Consider the following 23642-nt stretch of genomic DNA (forward strand, 5'->3'; position numbering starts at 1 on the left):
ATACACGGATCAGCATATGACGTGTAATACATGGATCAGCATATCATGTGACCAGGAAGCCCTGCAGAGATAGGAGACAGCGCACTTTTTAACAAAGTAGAGACAGTGGGGGACATGCATCATCCGGCGTACTGATGATTTTCGGCGTAAGGTGCCGATATGCGAATGATTTTATTCGCAAATGGCCGATTTGCGAATAAAATATTTGCATAAAGAAATATTTGCATAAAGGCACTTCACGCCGAGTACGCCGGGGGGGGGGGCGGGGAGGTGGTTTTGAGAGGGCGTTATGGGGGGCGCGGACTCAGAGTCCGTGCGATTTATCATTTTTTCAGCGCAAAGATACACCGAAAACCTACTCCACCTTTCAGGCTGTGTGAACCGACGCGCACAGGATTTATGTAGAGGCAGTCCGCCTCTACATAAATCTCTGTAGCGCCGGAGATGCAGGGACATTTATACATCCGGCGTAAAAAACCTCGGACTTAATAAATGTCCCCCAGTGTGAGAAAACCAGTGAAGTGATAGCATTGTGACCTGAAGTATACCCGGGGTATACTCTGGCCTAGGCTATTTTATACGGCGGGGTATACTCTGGCCTAGGCTATTTTATACAGTGGGGTATAGTTTGGCCTACACTATTTTACATCCCGGAGTATAGTTTGGACTAGGCTATTTTATGCTCTGGCCTAGGCTATTTTATACCCCGGGGTATACACTGGCCTAGGCTATTTTATACCCCGGGGTATATTCTGGCCTAGGCTATTTTATACCCTGGGGTATATTCTGGCCTAGGCCATTTTATACCCGGGTATAATCTGGGCGGGGGTTAATCTGGCCTGCTACACCGGCCTTTCCCCCCCCCCCTCCCCCCCGCAGTTGGGAGGGACACTTTTTTTGTTGTGGTCAGCATTTGGGGATGCCAGGCTGAGTCAGGTGTTGGGAGGGAATACATCCTTACTTTTCGAATGGGATCCTGGCGACCTCCTCCTCTGATCTGGAATCCTTGCTCCTGCAATCCTCTCCACCTGCTAAAGTCATCTCCCAGCTGTATCAGATATTGCTGGAGAAGGATGCTCATAGTGACCTTACGTTTATGTCAGCATGGGAACGTGACCTTAATGTCTCCTTTTCAGAGGCCGACAAACTAAAAATTTTCACCCTAACCCACAAACTCCCTACTGCCTGTATTGTACAGGAGAAGAACTTTAAAATCTTGACCAGATGGTACAGATGCCCTCAACTTCTGCATTGCTGTTACTCGGCCGTCCCGGACACCTGCTGGCGGTTGGCACGATGCTGCACATTTGGTGGGATTGCACAGGGATACGGCCATTTTGGAATGAAGTATTTGATATTTATACTCAAGTCACTGGCAAGCAAATTACCCCGACATCCACTGTCGCCTTGCTCTCTTTGATGTCTGGTCAGACCTCCGCTATTAGGAAGGGACTGCTATGCCACTTTCTGACGACTGCTAGGACAGTCATACCTAGACACTGGAAGTCCACAGCTCCTCCATCTATAGCGGAGTGGGCGACTGAAATGGACTTTTTATTTCACATGGAGACCCTGATGGCGGAGAAACATGAGTGGGGATCAAAGGTTAATCGACTTTGGCTACCATGGCCGACATACAAAAATAGCCCCGACTTCGCATCACACCTTGCCTAGAGCATGCAGGTGCGCCTTCAGACTGACCTAGCTGTATGGCATAGTACACTGATTATGGTCCTTACCTCCGAGGTCCTTCACCCTCCCCCCCTCCCTTCCTCTGTTCCTGGAGCCCTCCCCTAAACCCGCATCTCTCTTCTTTCTCTGTCCGATACTTTTTCTACCTTCTCCTAAGCCGACTTTGTCTGTACGTCTTTTTTGGTTCTTTATTGTTTTTCCTTATTTTCTTTCTGGCTCTTATACTGAGCCTTTGTTTTATGCCACGATACGTGCATACTGAGCAGTTATTATTGTTTGTTATTCTGTTCCTCATTCCTGCATTTATGACATGAGGGTGTATGACTACCAGAGGGATGGGAGTTACTGGTAAAAATGTTTTATGGTCTCAAGTTTTATTTTGTAATGACTCCACATTGCAAGGGCTGCGTCCCTCCACACACATTCTTTCTCTGCTTTGTTTATGAAAAATGTTCTAATAAACTCTGATTTACAAAAAATGATAAACTCTGATTTACAAAAAAAAAATTTACTGCAGCCCTTCCCTGCTGTCTAGTGGGGGGATCGCCCACCTCCCCCCCCCCCCCCCCCCGGGGCGACGCGATCGCGGTGGGGCGATTGCTGCTTCTGTCCTGGGCGGGGGTCTGCGCCGCAATGGCTCTGATCCCAGCTGGGCACTTTATTGCTTTCGTTTGTAGCAGCCAAAAGCAATAGAATGCCTATCTCATTGATTAAGGCTGGGTTCACACTACATATATTTCAGACAGTATTGTGGTCCTCATATTGCAACCAAAACCAGGAGTGGATTAAAAACACAGAAAGGATTTGTTCACATAATGTTGAAATTGAGTGGATAGCCGCCATATAACAGTAAATAACTGCCATTATTTCAATACAACAGCCGTTGTTTTAAAATAACAGCAAATATTTTCCATTAAATGGCGGCCATCCACTCAATTTCAACATTTTGTGAACAGATCCTTTCTGTGTTTTTAATCCACCCCTGGTTTTGGTTGCAATATGAGGACCACAATACTGACTGAAATATACGTAGTGTGAACCCAGCCTTAGGCTAGGTTCAGACTATGTAACTGTGCGGCTGTATTTGCGGCTGTAATTGTGCGGCGGTATTTTTGGTGGTTCATGCGTACGCTGGAAAGTATACGATATACGGCTGCACAGTGCACACTATGTATGAATCTACGGCCCTATCGTAAACGGACCCGTAAAAAATGAACAAGACCATTGTTTGCGGCTGGAAATGCGGCCGTGGATTGACAGGCGGTCCGTACGGAGTACTTCAAAAATAGCCGACAATGATGCCGAATGCCGATGCCTCTAATAGTTAATATATTAAATTAATAAAACACATTTTCTTAGTAATAAAGTCCCTTTCGTTGTTCAATAATTTAATTCTAACGAATCCATCATTTTGCAATTAAATATACTGTTACAATAAATATATATATAAATAAATGTATATTAATATATATATTTATTTTTTGACTGTATATTAAATTGCACAATGATGGATTCGATAGAATTAAATTATTGAACAACGAAACTGATTTTATTTCAACGAAAATGTGTTTTATTAATTAAATATTAATTAGTACAGGAAGCTCCATAAGCCGTTAATTCATATTGCCGGCAATAGAGCTTTCTGTACTAATCATCACTTTACTTTAATTAAAACATCAAATGTTTCTTCTAATTATGTTATCACAATAGCATTATTAGAAGAAACATGTAGAATTATATGTGCGCTCAGCTGATTGGCTGAGCGCACATATAATTAGCGGGTCCGCAGTACAGCGACTTCATTGTGCTGCGGACCAGCGAAGAGGACACATCGGGGTAAGTATAGAGCTCTCCCCACCCCCTCCCCAGCACTGCACCCCTCCCAGCAAGGAAGGGGGGTCACTTAACCCCTTCCTTGCTGGGATGGGTGCAGTCTGACATCAGTCTGGCCCCCAAGGGGTTAAGGGGGATGCAATACATCCTCCCTTAACCCCTTGGGGGCCAGACTGTAAGCAGTGATCTGTAAAGATGCTGCATACTGTAAGGAGCACAACACCGCTCACAATGATGGGTGTTGTGCTCCTGTTTGTGTGTTTTTTGTGTGTTTCTCCCCTTTTGTTTTTCAGATATCGGTATCCTGGGGATTACGTCGGATTCCGTGGACTACGTCGATGACCAGCGGTTGGTTGTTGTTGTTTTTTTATAAAATGGTCAATGAGGGGTGTGGGGGTGTTTTTATTTGAATAAAAAAAATTTTTAACTTGTGTCTTGTCTTTATTTCTTTACTTTATAGACTTAGTAGTGGAAGCCGTCTAATAGACGGAATCCATTACTAAGTTGGGGCCTAGTGTTAGCCGGTATAAAATGGCTAACACTAACCCCCTATTATTACCCCAGTACCCAATGCCACCATTGGTACTGGGAAGAGCCGGGTGCCAGTGGTCCCGGAGAGTCAAAATTGGCGCTCCTGGACCGGGCGGCAGCAGGCTGGTAAGATTTAGGCTGGGGAGGGCCTAAACCAATGGCTCTTCCCACCCTGGTGTTAACAGGCTGCTGTTGTTTGGTTTTTAACCCGGCTAATTATAAAAATTATAAAAACCCTATGCGTTTTTTTTTTTATTATTTATTTTAAAAAAAAAACGCATAGGGTCCCCCATATTTTTATAACCAGCCGGGTTAAAAACCAAACGACAGCAGCCTGGTAACACCAGGGTGGGAAGAGCCATTGGTTTAGGCCCTCCCCAGCCTAAATCTTACCAGCCTGCTGCCGCCTGGTCCAGGAGTGCCAATTTTTTCGCTCCGGGACCACTGGCACCCGGCTCTTCCCAGTACCCCTGGTGGCATTGGGTACTGGGGTAATAATAGGGGGTTAGTGTTAGCCATTTTATACCGGCTAACACTAGGCCCCAACTTAGTAATGGATTCCGTCTATTAGACGGCTTCCACTACTAAGTCTATAAAGTAAAGAAATAAAGAGAAGACACAAGTTAAAAATTTTTTTATTCAAATAAAAACACCCCCACACCCCTCATTGACCATTTTATTAAAAAAAAAAAAAAAAAAAAACAACCGCTGGTCATTGACGTAGTCCACCGAATCCGACGTAATCCCCAGGATACCGATATCTGAAAAACAAAAAGGGAGAAACACACAAAAAACACAGAAACAGGAGCACAACACCCATCATTGTGAGCGGTGTTGTGCTCCTTACAGTATGCAGCATCTTTACAGATCGCTGCTTACAGTCTGGCCCCCAAGGGGTTAAGGGAGGATGTATTGCATCCCTCTTAACCCCTTGGGGGCCAGACTGATGTCAGACTGCACCCATCCCAGCAAGGAAGGGGTTAAGTGACCCCCCCCCTTCCTTGCTGGGAGGGGTGCAGTGCTGGGGAGGGGGTGGGGAGAGCTCTATACTCACCCCGATGTTGCCTCTTTGCTGGTCCGCAGCACAATGAAGTCACTGTGCTGCGGACCCGCTAATTATATGTGCGCTCAGCCGATCAGCCAATCAGCTGAGCGCACATATAATTCTAAATGTTTCTTCTAATAATGCTATTGTGATAACATAATTAGAAGAAACATTTGATGTTTTAATTAAAGTAATGTGATGATTAGTACAGAATGCTCTTTTGCCGGCAATATGAATTAACGGCTTATGGAGCTTCCTGTACTAATTAATATTTAATTAATAAAACACATTTTCGTTGAAATAAAACACAGTTTCGTTGTTCAATAATTTAATTCTAACGAATCCATCATTGTGCAATTAAATATACTGTCAAAAAATAAATATATATATAAATATACATTTATTTATATATATATTTATTTTAACAATATATTTAATTGCAAAATGATGGATTCGTTAGAATTAAATTATTGAACAACAAAAGGGACTTTATTACAAAGAAAGTTTTATTAATTCAATATATTAACCATGAGAGGCATCGGCATCGGCATACTGCAGAGGATCGCAAACCCCGGTAATAGCAATTCATGTAAACTGTGTTCCCTGCTTTCCCAGATGCATCCAGAGGTGTTTCCATCACTTTCTTAAGATTTTATTTATTTTTAGTTGAACCAGATTTCCAAGTAAATGACCGTATGTTTTCAGCCGCATGTCTATTTTTTCCCACGGCCGTAGTTTCATCCGCACATTTACAGCCGCATAAAAAATACAGCCGCACAGTTACATAGTGTGAACCCAGCCTAAGGCTGGGTTCACACGCTGTAACTGTGCGGCTGTATTTTTTATGCGGCTGTAAATGTGCGGGTGAAACTCCGGCCATGGGAAAAAATAGACATGCGGCTCAAAACATACGGTCATTTACTTGGAAATCTGGTTCAACTAAAAATAACAAATAAAATGTTAAGAAAGTGATGCAAACACCTCTGGATGCATCTGGGAAAGCAGGGAAACAGTTTACATGAATCGCTATTACCGGGGTTTGCGATCCTCTGCACTATAGCCGATGTCTCTCATGGTTAATATATTGAATTAATAAAACACATTTTCTGTCTAATAAAGTCCCTTTTATTGTTCAATAATTAAATGTAAACGATTCCATCATTTTGCAATTAAATATACTGTTAAAATAAATATATATATAAATAAATGTATATTTATATATATATTTATTTTTTGACAGTATATTGAATTGCACAATGATGGATTCGTTAGAATTAAATTATTGAACAAAGAAACTGTATTTATTTAAACGAAAATGTGTTTTCTTAATTAAATATTAATTAGTACAGGAAGCTCTATAAGCCGGTAATTCATATTCCCGGCAATAGAGCATTCTGTACTAATCATCACTTTACTTTACTCAAAACATCAAATGTTTCTTCTAATTATGTTGTGACAATAACATTATTAGAAGAAACATTTAGAATTATATGTGCGCTCAGCTGATTGGCTGTTCGGCTGAGCGCACATATAATAAGCCGGTCCGCAGTACAGTGACTTCATTGTGCTGCGGACCAGCGAAGAGGACACATCGGGTTGAGTATAGAGCTCTCCACACCCCCTCCCCAGCACTGCACCCCTCCCAGCAAGGAAGGGGGGTCACTTAACCCCTTCCTTGCTGGGATGGGTGCAGTCTGACATCAGTCTGGCCCCCCGGGGGTTAAGGGGGATGCAATACATCCTCCCTTAACCCCTTGGGGGTCAGACTGTAAGCAGCGATCTGTAAAGATGCTGCATACTGTAAGGAGCACAACACCGCTCACAATGATGGGTGTTGTGCTCCTGTTTGTGTTTTTTTTGTGTGTTTCTCCCTTTTTGTTTTTCAGATATCGGTATCCTGGGGATTACGTCGGATTCCATGGACTACGTCGATGACCAGCGGTTGTTCTTTGAATTTTTTAAATAAAATGGTCAATGAGGGGTGTGGGGGTGTTTTTCTTTGAATAAAAAAATTTTTAAACTTGTGTCTTGTCTTTATTTCTTTACTTTTTAGACTTAGTAGTGGAAGCCGTCTAATAGACGGAATCCATTACTAAGTTGGGGCCTAGTGTTAGCCGGTATAAAATGGCTAACACTAACCCCCCATTATTACCCCAGTACCCAATGCCACCAGGGGTACTGGGAAGAGCCGGGTGCCAGTGGTCCCGGAGCGTCAAAATTGGCGCTCCTGGTCCGGCCGGCAGCAGGCTGGTAAGATTTAGGCTGGGGAGGGCCTAAACCAATGGCTCTTCCCACCCTGGTGTTACCAGGCTGCTGTCGTTTGGTTTTTAACCCGGCTGGTTATAAAAATAGGGGGGACCCTATGCGTTTTTTTTTAATTATTTATTTATTTAAAAAAAAAAAAACGCATAGGGTCCCCCCTATTTTTATAACCAGCCGGGTTAAAAACCAAACGACAGTAGCCTGGTAACACCAGGGTGGGAAGAGCCATTGGTTTAGGCCCTCCCCAGCCTAAATCTTACCAGCCTGCTGCCGCCCGGTCCAGGAGCGCCAATTTTGACGCTCCGGGACCACTGGCACCCGGCTCTTCCCAGTACCCCTGGTGGCATTGGGTACTGGGGTAATAATAGGGGGGTTAGTGTTAGCCATTTTATACCGGCTAACACTAGGCCCCAACTTAGTAATGGATTCCGTCTATTAGACGGCTTCCACTACTAAGTCTAAAAAGTAAAGAAATAAAGACAAGACACAAGTTTAAAAAATATTTTATTCAAAGAAAAACACCCCCACACCCCTCATTGACCATTTTATTTAAAAAATTCAAAGAACAACCACTGGTCATCGACGTAGTCCATGGAATCCGACGTAATCCCCAGGATACCGATATCTGAAAAACAAAAAGGGAGAAACACACAAAAAAAACACAAACAGGAGCACAACACCCATCATTGTGAGCGGTGTTGTGCTCCTTACAGTATGCAGCATCTTTACAGATCGCTGCTTACAGTCTGGCCCCCAAGGGGTTAAGGGAGGATGTATTGCATCCCCCTTAACCCCTTGGGGGCCAGACTGATGTCAGACTGCACCCATCCCAGCAAGGAAGGGGTTAAGTGACCCCCCTTCCTTGCTGGGAGGGGTGCAGTGCCGTTGAGGGGGTGGGGAGAGCTCTATACTCACCCCGATGTATCCTCTTCGCTGGTCCGCAGCACAATGAAGTGACTGTACTGCGGACCGGCTTATTATATGTGCGCTCAGCCGAACAGCCAATCAGCTGAGCGCACATATAATTCTAAATGTTTCTTCTAATAATGTTATTGTCATAACATAATTAGAAGAAACATTTGATGTTTTCATTAAAGTAAAGTGATGATTAGTACAGAATGCTCTATTGCCGGCATATCAATTCACGGCTTATAGAGCTTCCTGTACTAATTAATATTTAATGAATAAAACACATTTTCTTGGAAATAAATTCAGTTTCGTTGGTCAATAATTTAATTCTAACGAATCCATCATTGTGCAATTCAATATACTGTCAAAAAATAAATATATAGATAAATATACATTTATTTATATATCTATTTTTTTAACAGTATATTTAATTGCAAAATGATGGATTCGTTAGAAATAAATTATTGATCAACGAAAGTGTCTTGATTACAAATAAAATGTCTTTGATTAATTTAATATATTAACTATTAGAGGCATCGGCATTCGGCATCATTGCCGGCTATTTTTGAAGTACTCCGTACGGACCGCCTGTCAATCCACGGCCGCATGTCCAGCCGCAAACAATGGTCTTGTTCATTTTTTACGGGTCCGTTTACGATAGGGCCGTAGATTCAGAGATAGTGTGCACTGTGCAGCCGCATATCCTATACTTCCCAGCATACACACGAACCATCAAAAATACCGCCGCACAATTACAGCCGCACATACAGCCGCACTCTTACAACGTGTGAACCGAGCCCCAGACTGCATTCACACTACGTATATTTCAGTCAGTATATTTCAGTCAGTATTGCAACCAAAACCAGGAGTGGATTAAAAACACACAAAGGATCTGTTCACACAATGTTGAAATTGAGTGGATGGCCGCCATATAACAGTAAATAACTGCCATTATTTCAATATAACAGCCGTTGTTCTAAAATAACAGCAAATATTTGCCATTACATGACGGCCATCCACTCAATTTTAACATTGTGTGAACAGAGCCTTTCTGTGTTTTTAATCCACTCCTGGTTTTGGTTGCAATACTGACTGAAATATACATATACGGACTGAAATATACGTAGTGTGAACACAGCCTTATGCAGTATAACTATACTGTACTGCATAGATCTCAATGAGAGATCAGTGGGACTTCTAATATAAGTGTATAATAAATGTTTTAATCACCCCCCTTTCCCATGTCATAAATATAAATAAATAAACATGTTTTGCATTGCTGCATGCTTAATCGCCCAAAATATAAATTTATCACATTCCTCGCACAGGAAACATCGTAAGCATTTTTGGTCGCATCAAAATGAAATTGGCCCGGTCTTCTAAGAGTTAAAGAGGACCTGTCAACCCCCGTGTCGGGGTGACAGGCTCCCGACCCCCCCGTTACAGCCCCCTATACTCACGTGATCCCGCGCGCTGACAGGAGAGTCCGATGCCCATAGAGACTGACGGAGCATCGGACTCCCCATTCATTCTCTATGGGCATCTGACTCTGCTGTCAGCACGCACCGGGCTTCGGGCGCTGATATCTCCGTGACCCGACCGGCTCAGGAAGCGGGACCTGGCGGGATCACGTGAGTATAGGGGGCTGTAACGGGGGGTCGGGAGCCTGTCACCCCGGCACGGGGGGTGACAGGTCTCCTTTAAGGCCAAAATTAGCTTTGTCCTGAAGGGGTTAAGGAGATTCGAAATGCCAGCACTAGATATAACTGACCTAGAACTCCAGCCTCCTGATTGGTCACCCATCTCTCACGGTCAGTGGGTAAACAGTCAGTTGTTGTTGCATGCTCCTTCTTCTAACAACCTTATAGCAACCCTAGGCCCTGGAACAATGATTGAGTGCGGCAAAAAGTGGGAGAAAAGATGGCACAGGGTTAGAAAAGTTTTATGTTTTTCCTTTATAATTTTTGTCCTTTTCATCCCTTCCTCTATTTTTTATTTTATTTCTATCCTCATAGTATTTTTCTACAGTGTAGTACTCTACTTTTATCATTTAGGCCTAGACACCTATTATGTAATATCTTTCATATCTATCACAAAAGCATCCACAGTATCAGTGTTTGGGCACAGTGTCACCAGTTACTATTATGCCTAGTGCTGAAGAGTGGTAGTGAGTGGTGTTCTTTGTCCTACTTAGCAAGGACCCACACATAGCATATAACAGGGTGAGGTGGTCATGAGATCTTCAGATTTCTTTTCATTCTCCTTTGTTTATATTTGATGTCTTTGGAAATTTAGGATGCCATTAAAATTATCTAAGAAAGATAGTCATGAACTTATTATTACTGCAACATCTACAACATGTCTACTTTATGGCGACGTCATTTGGTGAACGTCCTTTTACTTGTTAGAATGTTAGGGGACTTTAAAATTTTGCAATGATTTTTCAAATTTTCATGAAAATTTCAATTCTGATTTTGTTAGGGGCCAGTTCAGTTCTTAAGTGGACTTGTGGGGCCTGTATGTTAGTTTCCCCCCAAAATCCCTCCACTGTAAAAACTGCACCCCTCAAAGTATTCAAAGTAACATTTCATAAGTTTTATAAGCCCGATCTTATCAGCTTTAGATAGATTCAACTTGTTCCATACCGACACTTGTTGCTTCATTTTCTCTAGCCTAGGCACTATGTTCTTTTCCACATATTTGCGTGGATCGGCCGTCACCCATATACCCAAATACTTACAGGCACTATTCTTATCTACAACTCTTAGTCTGGTATCCAATGTTACTTCCCCTTCCAACGGTAATAACACTGACTTACTCCAGTTTATAACTAATCCGGAATAATTCCCCAAAATTTTCACCTTACGCATGGCCGCCTCTAACCCTTTTTGTGTATTCCCCAAAAATAACAGGACGTCATCCGTGTATAAGGCTATCTTGTCCTCTCTCCCCCCGACTCCAAACCCCTCCAACTCCTCATTGTCCTTAATTCTCCTAGCCAATGGCTCCATGGCCAAGGCAAAGAGCAGTGGGGAGAGAGAGGACAACCCTGTCTTGTCCCTCTTTGCAAATCGAAATAGCCCGACATCTCTCCATTAACCAATACCTTTGCTCTGGGACTCTGATATATTATTTTTAACCACTTTATATATCCCTCCCCAATGCCAAATCTTTCCAACGTTGCCCAGATATAGCCACTCCACACTGTCAAATGCCTTAGCAGCATCAAGAGACAGTATGGAGTGGCCCCCTCCCAACTTCCCCTTCTGAATGTAAGCATGCACCCTCAATATATTATATCAATAAATCCGCTCTGCTCAGGACCCACCAACCTCCCCATCACTCATGACAACCTATTTGCCAGAACCCTGATCTTGAATCTATCTAAATCTGGTAAGATTGGGCTTATAAAAATGGTTTGGTTACCCAAACTCCTGTAAGTTCTAAAGAGTGCACCAGTCTGTCTGGGAAGATCTGTGTTTAAAAGAATAGAGAGAGTTCTTAATGAACTGATCTGGAACAGGAAGAGGGTACGGCTGAAAATTAGATGTCTGACTCTGGCAGAGGAGTATGGAGGATTAGCGGTGCCGGACTTCTTCCAGTATTATATTGCATCAGTAGCTGACTGGATGGTGAAATGGGAGAAGGTGAGTTTCTTGTCAGACTGGGTTATTAAGCAGGAGGGAATTGCCATTAATATATATATATAAGCTACTAGAGATGAAGTTGAGTCAGGAGTATCCTACGGATTCATTGGAGAGAGTATTTTGTAGAACATGGGAACATCTTAGAAAGGTTGAGAAATAATGGGGGTATTGGAATTTACACCATTACTTAATAATGTTAGACTCTTGGACTCAAACACAAAACTAGATCCAATATATTGGAGGAGAATGGTGGTAATAAAGGTGTCACAATTTTGTGTGTGGGGGAAATTAAAAAACAATGATGAAATGTGTGCGAGTGTGGGAAAGGAGATTTGTAGATTGAGGTATATGCAACTTGAGAGTGCTACACGGCAATTGGGTAGAATAGGTAGGTTAAAGGTGGATGAAAAAAAAGGAGTGACAAAGATTTATTTAAGGGGTTAGGGGAGATAGAAGCAAATAGTGAGGAAACACGATCACGGGTAAAATGGGAGAAGGTTATTGGGGTTAGGCAAACACAATTTTGGCAAGAGGTGTATATGCTGGCAAAAAATAATCTTAAAGATAGGAGACATAAGATTGTTCAATAAGGTTCATAAGGTTGTTTTTTATTACACACAGAATTTACTATACAATGAAGGATATCGGTCGGTGGAATAGAGGGGGAGCATGGAATGTTTGCGGTGTGAGATGGAGGAAGCTGACTTAGAACATCATTGGTGGAGTTGTAGAAAATTAAGTGGATATTGGAGGTTTTTTTTTTAGTAAGGTAAAGATAATTTTTGATTTGAACATTGAGGAGGAATACACATATGCACTGTTAGGATATACAGAGATACAAGGGGATAGTGTTTTAAAAGGAGTGGTATATAAAATTTTGTTTGCTGCACGGTTAATGATTGTTAAAAAGTGGATGTCACCAGAACCACAGAGTATGAGAGAATGGATGGATCTAGTTAATACTATTTTGAAATATGAAGTCTGACATGATAGGGGTAAAAAGAGCAGGTCAAAATTAAAAGGCTGTGTGGAGAAATGGAACAGTTACTGGAAGAGTCATTATCCCTAAAGAAGGAATGGGGAGATTGTGTGAGGATAACTACTTTTTTTTTTTAATTGTTGTTGTTGCTGTTTCTTTTTTCCCCATCTTCTTGGCGACGTGGGTGGGGGGTGAGGGGGGGGGCGGGTATGGTTTGGTGAGGTAAGAAGTAAAAGGTAGTATATTGTGTAACCTGGGGGGATGGCCCCTGGATGCCTGGGGTATAGAAGAGAGTAGGTATTAGCGGGTATAATGAGTGGGTGGTCTCGCTGTTTCCCCCGAGGGTTGGCGAGGGTTAAATAGGTATAGATGTGTAAAAAAGTAAGAGCGATTGGACCCGGTCTGAGGAAAAATAAGGGTCCTTTAAGTATGAATGATATAGTCAGAATTAAGCAACTAGTAAAAGGTCCACTTCCGGGGGATGAATGGGCTGGATCCTGCAGTGACGAGTCAGTGGATTTTGGCCATTAACTGTAAGGGAAGACCAGTAAAGAGAGTCGGCTCTGCATGAAAAATGTGTAGTTGGCTTTCGGGATGGTAGTTGTGAGTGGCCGCTAGTGTGTGTGTGTGGGGGGGGGGGGGGGTTGTCAACTTGAGGGGGGACGGTAATCCTTTTATAGATGGATTAAGACCTCACCCAACTATGGGTAATGGGATGTGGTAAAGACATGTATTATGCTTGCGATTGAAGTCAGTTAAATCGCAGCAAGATATTAAAACGTTGTTTTAAATATCAAAATTGGCCGCCTTTTCTCTATTTTTGATGTTGTATGAACATAGTCTAATACATAAAATGACCACTGCCTGCCAGGCTCAAGAAAATAACTAAAATCCTCACCCGTTGGTATAGGTAACCACATCTTTTACATCAGTGTTATCTCACAATCTCAGACCTCTGCTGGAGGTGTGAAAAGAAAATTAGCACCATGGTTCACATTTGGTGGGTTTGTCCAGCCCTCAATCCCTTCTGGCAGTCTGTGTTTAAAATCTACAATCAAGTGACCGGTAGTAACATTGTGACTGCTCTTAGCCTTGCCTTGTTGTTTCTCATACCTGAAAGATCTGTTGCGTCATTTCTTAACAGCGGCACACACAGTAATACCCAGACACTGGAAGTCGCCCACTCCCCCATCCGTCAAGGAATGGGTGGCAGAGCTTGATTTTTTTCCATCATATGGAATCAGAGGAACATGCCAGGGGTAGCAAGGTGGACCGTCTGTTGGCATGGACGACCAGGGCCGTCTTAACAGCATTATGGGCCCCTGGGCAGAGGTGCGAATTGTGCCCCACCCAATCTTTGCAACCCCTCCCCTAGCCAGTACAATTACGAACAATAAAAAATACAAATTATTGTTAACATAAACTTTAATTCACAACACAGTCTTTCAGCAGCACGAAAACAAAAAAATAACCGTGCGTGCCGCACCAAACCAGACCAGGTTGGCCTCAAAGTATCCAAAAAACGCAATGGAGACAGCACTTCCAACAGCAATCTGCAGGGTTTATTGTCACACCAGTGCAACATGTCTCATATATACAGAGGGGCAACAACATGACTATTATATATGAGAACCATGTTGTCTCCCTGTATGTATACTGTATAATACAATATACAGGGAAACAACATGGCTTATATATAGAGAAGGGCAAAACAACATGTCTTATATATACAGAGGGGCAACAACATGACTATTATATTATATATGAACCATGTTGTTTCCCTGTATACAGAATACAGGGAAACAACATGGTTCATATATAATATAATAGTCATGTTGTTGCTCCTCTGTCTATATGAGACATGTTGTTTTGCCCTTCTCTATATATATGCCAGATAACAAGCAACAAATATTACCACCGCATACTGACTAACACCACCACTGCTACTGACTAATCCACTGTACACAGATCACTATCACCTCATCCAGTCATATAGAGGTACCCAGCTCTACACAGGTTCTGTACACCATATACATTACATTGCAGATACATCAAGTGACTCACATGGGACGTCTTCTCTGATCGGAGTTCTTCCCTTTTCATCTTCTTTTCCATTTGCCCTGTGCCGTTATGAGAACTTCTCCGAGCCATGAATCCACAGAATCTGCCAGACAGACATATTAGGCTCCACAATCTGTCACTATTCTCATCTCTCTACACACTGCACATCTGTATTGGCCCCTTATAGATAGCTTCCCCTGTATTACCCCTTATAGATGGCTCCCCCCCTTATTACCCCCTTATAGATGGCTCCCCCCTGTATCCTCCCGTATAGATGGCTCCCCCTGTATTACCCCCTTATAGATGGCTCCCCCTGTATTACCCCCTTATACATGGCTCCCCCCTGTATTACCCCCTTATAGATGGCTCCCCCTGTATTACCCCCTTATAGATGGCTCCCCCCTGTATTACCCCCTTATAGATGGCTCCCCCCTGTATCCCCCCCCTGTATAGATGGCTCCCCCCTGTATCCCCCCCCCCCGTATAGATGGCTCCCCCGCATTCCCCCCTTATAGATGGCTCCCCCCTGTATCCCCCCTATAGATGGCTCCCCCATATTCCCCCTTATAGATGGCTCCCCCCTGTATCCCCCCCCCTCGTATAGATGGCTCCCCCCTGTATCCCCCCCCTCGTATAGATGGCTCTCCCCTGTATCTTCCCCTATAGATGGCTCCCCCCTGTATCCCCCCTATAGATGGCTCCCCCTGTATCCCCCCTATAGATGGCTCCCCCCTGTTTCCCCGCCTATAGATGGCTCCCCCTTGTATCCCCCCCTATAAATGGCTCCCCCTGTATCCCCCTATAGATGGCTCCCCCCTGTATCCCCCCCTATAGATGGCTCCCCCCTGTATCCCCCCTATAGATGGCTCCCCCCTGTATCCCCCCTTATAGATGGCTCCCCCTGTATTACCCCCTTATAGATGGCTTCCCCGTATTCCCCCCCTATAGATGGCTCCCCCCTGTATCCCCCCTATAGATGGCCCCCCCTTTTTCCCCCCCTATAGATGGCTCCCCCGTATTCCCCCCTTATAGATGGCTTCCCCCTGTATCCCCCCCTATAGATGGCTCCCCCCTGTATCCACCCCTATAGATGGCTCCCCCCTGTATCCCCCCTTATAGATGGCTCCCCCGTATTCCCCTTATAGATGGCTCCCCCTGTATCCCCCCTATAGATGGCTCCCCCCTGTATCCCCCCTATAGATGGCCCCCCCCTTTATCCCCCCCTATAGATGGCTCCCCCGTATTCCCCCCTTATAGATGGCTCCCCCCTGTATCCCCCCTCTCGTATAGATGGCTCCCCCCCTGTATCCCCCCCTTATAGATGGCTCCCCCCCTGTATCCCCCCCTTATAGATGGCTCCCCCCTGTATCCCCCCCCCTCTCGTATAGATAGCTCCAACCTGTACAGTATCCCCCCCTTATAGATGGCTCACCTCCCCTGTATTCCCCCCTTATAGTTTGCCCCCTGCACAGCAGATAAAAAACAAACAAACACCCAACTCACCTACCAGCGCTCCCCCATCGCTGCTTCCTCTCCTCTTCTGCCCCCGGCTGATGCGTCGCTCCCTGGGGGATTCTCCGGGAGCGCACACATCCGGAAGCTCAGTGTGCGCCCAGGTGGGACTTCCGGTACAGGAAACCCCAGCGACGCGCACTGAGGTTCCTGATGCGTGCGCTCCCGGAGAATCCCACGGGGAGCGACGCATCAGCCGGGGCCGGATTTCCTCTTGCGACCGCAAGCAAGAAAGTGCTTGCGGTCGCAAGAGAAGGGGAAGGGGGGCCGTCGCGCAGGGCCGTCTTACCCATTGGGCATGGGAGGCGGCTGCACGGGGACCCTTGCGCAGGGCAGGGGCCCCCTAGGACGCAAGGGCCCCCGGGCAGCCGCCTACCATGCCCAATGGGTAAGACGGCCCTGTGGACGACCCATAAAGAAGGTCTCCCTCTTTGCTCAATGATTGCACTGACTGTTCCCTATACTGGCATAGGCGTATTATGATGAGGGCAATCTTGGCTACCACCTGGGGCCCTTAGCTCTGGGGGGGCCCAGAGAGATGGCCTTTGTTATAATGCCGCTGCAGACACCAGAAACGCTGGCAGCAGCCCAAACAAACCCACCCCCACCACTCAGACCCTCCCACCTCAGCGGTAGCTCCACAGCTCCTATGTCTATGAGAATGCAATTCCCTCCCCTGCAGAGAGTCTCCGGAGGACGGCTCTTTCATCAGCCCTGCCCCTGGCTGCCTGCCAACTACAGTTGATACCACTGCAGAGATGCCGGAGGAGAGCAGAGGCCAGGGGAAGCTCAGCCAGAGCTACAGCTTAAGTTCCGGTGTAGCAGGCCAGAATAACCCCCGTCCAGATTATACCCGGGTATAAAATGGCCTAGGCCAGAATGTACCCCGGGGTATAAAACGGCCTAGGCCAGAGTATACCCCGGGGTATAAAATGGCCTAGGCCAGAGTATACCCCGGGGTATAAAATAGCTTAGGCCAGAGTATACCCCGGGGTATAAAATAGCCTAGTTCAGAGTATAAAATAGCCTAGTCCAAACTATACTCTGGGATGTAAAACAGTGTAGGCCAAACTATACCCCGCTGTATAAAAATAGCCTAGGCCAGAGAATACCCCGCTGTATAAAATAGCCTAGGCCAGAGTATACCCCGCTGTTTAAAATAGCCTAGGCCAGATTATACCCCGGAGTGTGTGAAATTGCTTAAAATAGATTATATCTCTCCAGGTCACAATGTTATCACTTCACTGGTTTTCTCACACTGTCTCTACTTTGTTAAAAGGTGCGCTGTCTCCTATCTCTGCAGGGCTTCCAGGTCACATCATATGCTGATCTGTGTGTTACACGTCACGTGCTGTTCCGTGTATTACTTGTCATGTGCTGATCCGTGTAGGACACGTCATGTGCTGATCGTTGTATTACACATCATGTGCTGATCCGTGTAAGACGTCATGTGCTGATCCGTGTAGGACACGTCATGTGCTGATCCGTGTATAACACGTCATGTGCTGACCGGTGTATTACACGTCATGTGCTGATCGGTGTAGGACACATCATGTGCTGACCGGTGTATTACACATCATGTGCTGATCGGTGTACGACATGTCATGTGCTGATCAGTGTAAGACACGTCATGTACTGATCAGTTTATTACACATCATGTACTGATCCATGTAGGACACGTCATGTGCTGATCAGGTGACTGATTCATATTCACCCGATAATTGGCCAACGTAAAGTTAAAGTTTCAGGATGTTATGATTTTCTTATATTATGAACAGCCAAGTTTTTCTGGTTGAAGTAATAAAAGTCTAGGCGGGGCATTTATCATCTACACATTTTTTTTGAGCAGGCGGTGGTTTGTATGGGCTGCGCAAAATTTTACGGTTGTTACGCAAAAATCATTATTAGACGCAAGTCTAATAATCAGAAAAAAAATCAGACTGCAAAAATGCAGCGTGAACAGAGCCTAACACAGCTTTGCTAAAAAGCGACGCTCGGGGAGCATTTTGCGCAAAAACTGAAAATTTGCACTTGATAAATCTAATGATGAAAGTAGTTACTAGAAAACCCTGCCCCTCCCAGTGCAAACATTGAAAAAAGGTGCAGGTGGCGGAAACTGATGGAAAATAGCGCAAAACTTTTAATAAATCTTGCATTGATTTTGCACAAATCTCCGAAGGCTAGGTTCACACTGCGTTTTCAGCATCCGTTTAACGGATCCGTTTTATTTTACTGTCAAAATAGTAGTGTCTACAGTACTTTATTGTGCGTAAAAAAAAACGCATCTGTTTTGAACAGTTTTTTTTTTTTTTTAAATGGAAGTCAATGAAAAAACGGATCAAAAACGGATGCACACAAATGTATCAGTTTTTTGCAAAAAACGGATCCGTTAAAGAGGACCTGTCACCCCCCGTGCCGTGGTGACAGGCTTCCGACCCCCTGTTAGATCCCCCATACTTACGTGATCCCGCCGGGTGCCGCTTCTTGAGTCGGCCGGGTCCCGAAGATATCAGCGCCCGAAGCCCGGCGCGCGCGCTGAGAGATGAGTCCGATGCCCATAGAGAATGACGGAGCATCGGACTCCCCATTCATTCTCTATGGGCTTCTGACTCTGCTGTCAGCGCGTGCGCCGGGCTTCGGGAGCTGATATCTCCGGGACCCGGAGGGGATCTAACAGGAGGTCGGGAGCCTGTCACCCCAGCACGGGGGGGTGACAGGTCTCCTTAAAATGGATGCTGAGAACCTAGCCTTATTAGCAAAAAATAAAAAAAAAACAATAGTGCAAACACAATGATAAATCTCCCCCAATGTATTTAGACTTTTAAGATTTCCATCAGCAGCTTCTCACTTATCTCCGCGGACAAAGCCGAATCCCCAATAAAATGGTAAAAAAGTAAGTATTTCTTGTGTATATCACTCACTGCTGCTGATTTCATGGGGGTATAAAATGGCCTGAGGGGGTATGAATTGGCCTAGGCCAAAATATAACCCAGGGTATAAAATAGCCTAGGTCAAAATATGCCCGGGGTATAATCTAGCCTAGGCCATTTTAACCCTGGGTATAGTCTGGGCTGGGGGTATACTCTGGCCTGTTACACCGGCAGATTCCTTAACTCCTACAGGTACACCTGCACAGCTTTACCTTTCACGCACAAGCTGCAGCAAAGCTGACAGGAGTTAACCCCACAGCAACCACAGGGGAACAGCAGCTCATAGCACTAATCACTGCACCATACTTTACCATTACAGAGCCCTGCACTTTACCATTACAGAGCCCTGCTCATACACTTGAACACTTTGCTCCACCCTGCCACCGCAGCACCTGCAAACAGAAATCCACACAGAGGAAAAGCCAGAGAACCCTGCTCTACCATGCTTCAGACCCCACAAGAGACAAATGTAATGTTTTTTAAGTTTGGTTTGTCCCCACCAAGCCAGGTGTCATGTAGTAGGAGCCATTATACCAGGAGCCATTCCAGAAAGGCCCAAAAAAGACCCTAAACTAGATATTCATTAACAAACACACATGTAGTAGTTGCGCAATCCCTCCAGACTGGTGCAGAGCATTTTTACAGGTGTGTTTTGTTAATAAATATATAATAAAGTATATAGTTTAAAAACACTTAGTAGGTGTATTGGGAAATTTAGGGTCTTTTTTTGGGCTACTTTGTGGCTGCTGGTATACAGTAATTTGTGACCACCAATTCCTGGTCCGATCTTTTGCCTTATTATGTAGTAGGAGCCCGCACTGGTAGGTGATGTGAAGCTGCTCTATCCTGTATTCAGACATAACCGTAAGGGTACAAACACACACAGCAGATACGCAGCAGATTTTATGCTGTGTTCAGTTATTTAGATCTAATCTGCTGCGTATCGCAGCAGTAAATACGCAGGGTATATGCCGTGTGTGTTTGTACCCTAAGGGTACAAACACACACAGCATATACGCTGCGTATTTACTGCTGCGATACGCAGCATATACGCAGCAGATACGCAGCAGATTAGATCTAAATAACTGAACACAGTATCAAATCTGCTGCGTATCTGCTGCGTATCTGCTGTGTGTGTTTTTACCCTATGGGTGTGTTTACAAGTACCATTTCCACAGTGGATTTTACACTACGAGTTGGCAGCAAAATCCGCTGTGGATACCTTCCATGTCATTTTCAATGAGAAGACACACTCGCAGCAGTATGTAAATGCCGACGTCCTTAACCCGCCCAGAACATACTTTACCTAATCTGCATCTGAGGCTCCTGGAGTTCCCGCCCAGCCAATCAGGGACTGCGTCGGCACCTTGCACTGATTGGCTGAGCGGGACCTACCGGGACCAAGAGCCTCAGATACAGCCGTTGCATGGAGCATGTAATGTACATTCCAGGTGGCGGGTTAAGGGGGCATTTACATACTTGCAGCGGAAAAAGAATCCCGCTGCGAGTATGTCTTCTTATAGAAAATGACAGGGAAGTTATCTGCAGCATATTTTGCTGCAAACTCACAGCGTGAAGTCCGCTGTGGATACGGTACACGTGAATCCACCTTTATTCAGCAGTGATCGATAGCACAACTACCCCTCCTCCCCCAGGGAGCATGTAGTTAGTTAGGGGCCAAAAATTTCTTAACTGCCCGGGGCCCATGGTACCCTTAATCCACCCCTGTATACTGGATATGGATGAACCTGTTTGGCACACCTTTTTCCCTCTGTCCCTATCCCCTTTTCCCTCAAGGTCTTTTTCACAATGTTTGCTAATTATTTCATTATTATTTTGTCTTTTCGGTCTTTCTTCCTTTTTCACTCTTTTTTCTACCAGTCAGCAGATAGCTGGTGTAGATACTAGATGTTGCCTTAATTGCCATTTGCTCCTTTAGGTTTGGCATGTCAAACAAATGTTGGTGCACAAAGATTGTCGTACTATTGACAGTTTATGCTTAATGGCTTTACCAACAACTAGGTTGCAAATTTATAATGTATATGTTGATATAATTAATATATTGGTTGCAGTTCGACATTTTTGCACTCAGAGATTATATGCTTAGGTGATATGCATCGGAGTGTAATGTTCTCTTTCCTGATTTCTGTATGCTTGCTTTGTCTCTCTTTTATTACTGTATTTTCTTGACAAAGAAGAAATAAATACATATTAAACAAAAACAAAACAAAACAAAGTAAACTCACCAGTCCCTTTGCCTCTATAGCGCTGCTACCGGATCCCATATACAGCCACCGAATATCATTTTCTGCTGGAATCCAGGTCCGTCACATACCTGGCTCTTCTGTCTACGACATCACGGCCTCACTGAACACCCAGGTGGCCAGCGGCTGTCAACGTTACCCGGGACCAGCGCCACCGGACGATTATCGTTCAGATTATCGTTAAATCGTTCGAATTTAAACTATAATCGTTCGGTTGAAATGCAGTTAACGATTAACGACCGAACGAGAAATCTTTGATCGCTTTATAAGACCTGGACCTATTTTTATAGTTGCTCATTTGCAAAATGTTCGCAAATCGTTCGCATTGAATCAGACGCCATTCGGTCGTTCACAGTAGATACCAACGCAATAGCGAAGAAATAGCGAAGAAAAAACTATCGCAAATACGATTATAAGTAACGATTATCGTTCCATGGAAATGAGTGAACGTTTTCAGGTCTTTCGCAATACCGGTCGTTTGAGATGGTTAATCGTTAACGATTATGCGAACTATAATCGTTCTGTGGAATAGGGCCCTAAGTTTACTTTGTTTTCCCACACTCCCCTGCCTTTCTACTGTTATTTACTTACATGGGACTTCTCCTTTAACGGTTATTTTACACTTACAATATTGCAGCGGATTTCAAGATGTGAGTTCCGCAGCAAAATCTGCATACATTTGTAACAATCCTATAGATTGTTGATAAATGTTGCATATTCCTTTATTGAAACCTTTTAAAGCAAATGAGTAAGCTTCAGGTGCAGCTGAACATGATTTTTCTAAGCAAATCTAGTAACCCAGTGCAAATAAAATGAAAGACGCACAAAATGACAAACAGTGAGGCAAAGTAGGAAATTCAGGAACTTATAAATTACTATTAAACAGATCCTCTCTGTTTGTGTGATTTCTTTATACAATTATACCATTAAACTAATTTAAACAAAATGACTTACCATAAATTCTTCTAAGGACTGATAGATTTTTCCACGAAATTCACAGTAATTCCTTTTTTCTTTACACTGCGGGCAGCACTGAGTGTTGTCAACTTGAACACAACGTGGGTGCAACCTTGGGCACTCTGGTTGAATGCAAAGAGGCCCTTCCTCTGTGCAACGACAAGGGCAAGCTGAAGGGCCAGGTGTAAACTTTTCCCCAATAGCATATACAAAACCACTTTCATCCACGCAACCTTTTCCCCGATAATCTGGGTAGGCATATTCCTCTCCTGTCTCCTGTGTTGTTGCTATATCCAGAAGAGATGCTTCCTCTAAGGGCTGGTTTTGCACCACATCCGATTGCATTTCTGTAACAGTCCCTGATTTAGTACTCATAGTTTGAGTAGTCAAAGTCTGTTTTTGTTTAGTCAAAAAATCCTTGCTTAAAATAATTTTGTTAACTGCATCTTTCCAGTCTTTCATAGGTTCGTCTTTTTCTAATTTTTTCTCATTAACCATACCCAAATTTGTTTGATTTTGAGTTGTAAGGTCTCTTTTTTCTTGACTGTTTTTTAGTTGTTCGTGCCTTTGTGCCTTTGTAAGGTTTTGAACACTTATAGCAGGGTTGCACACTGCAACCATCAGACAACATATTACAAGAAGTGAGCTGGAAAGAGCTCCAATTGCCATTACAGTAGAACTAGGCATGTCCTAGCACATCACTGAGGGTTAACTCCTTCATTCAATGTTGATTGGTGGCTTCGCATTCAAGTCTCTGCATTAAATATAAAAGTTTATGTTTAGATAATTTATTTTCATACAAACATACTGTTGTGGGGACACATTCTGAAATTATGTACTATATTTTAGACCAGTGTTTCTCAACCTTTTCAAGCCAAGTACCTCCATGTGATGAGATGGTCTAGCCGAGTACCCCCAAGGATGCAAATGGTTATAAATGTTGACGAAATTAGACCAAAATCACAGTCCCAGTAATAATGCCAACTGTAGCCTGAAAAAATACCCCCTATAAAAATGCCC

General features: G+C 44.1%; 1 protein-coding gene across 1 annotated transcript in view; it reads right to left on the reverse strand.

Annotated features, from left to right (window-relative positions):
- VWC2 (von Willebrand factor C domain containing 2) overlaps positions 1-23309 on the reverse strand; it is a 612590-nt gene extending 589281 nt beyond the window's left edge. Inside the window, exon 1 of the mRNA XM_069960374.1 lies at positions 22620-23309. Coding sequence (XP_069816475.1) covers positions 22620-23309 — 690 coding nt within the window. The remainder of the gene's footprint in view (positions 1-22619) is intronic.
- Positions 23310-23642: the final 333 nt, after the last annotated feature.

The sequence above is a fragment of the Dendropsophus ebraccatus genome, chromosome 2 (genome assembly GCF_027789765.1).
Source record: "Dendropsophus ebraccatus isolate aDenEbr1 chromosome 2, aDenEbr1.pat, whole genome shotgun sequence".
NCBI lineage: Eukaryota > Metazoa > Chordata > Amphibia > Anura > Hylidae > Dendropsophus > Dendropsophus ebraccatus.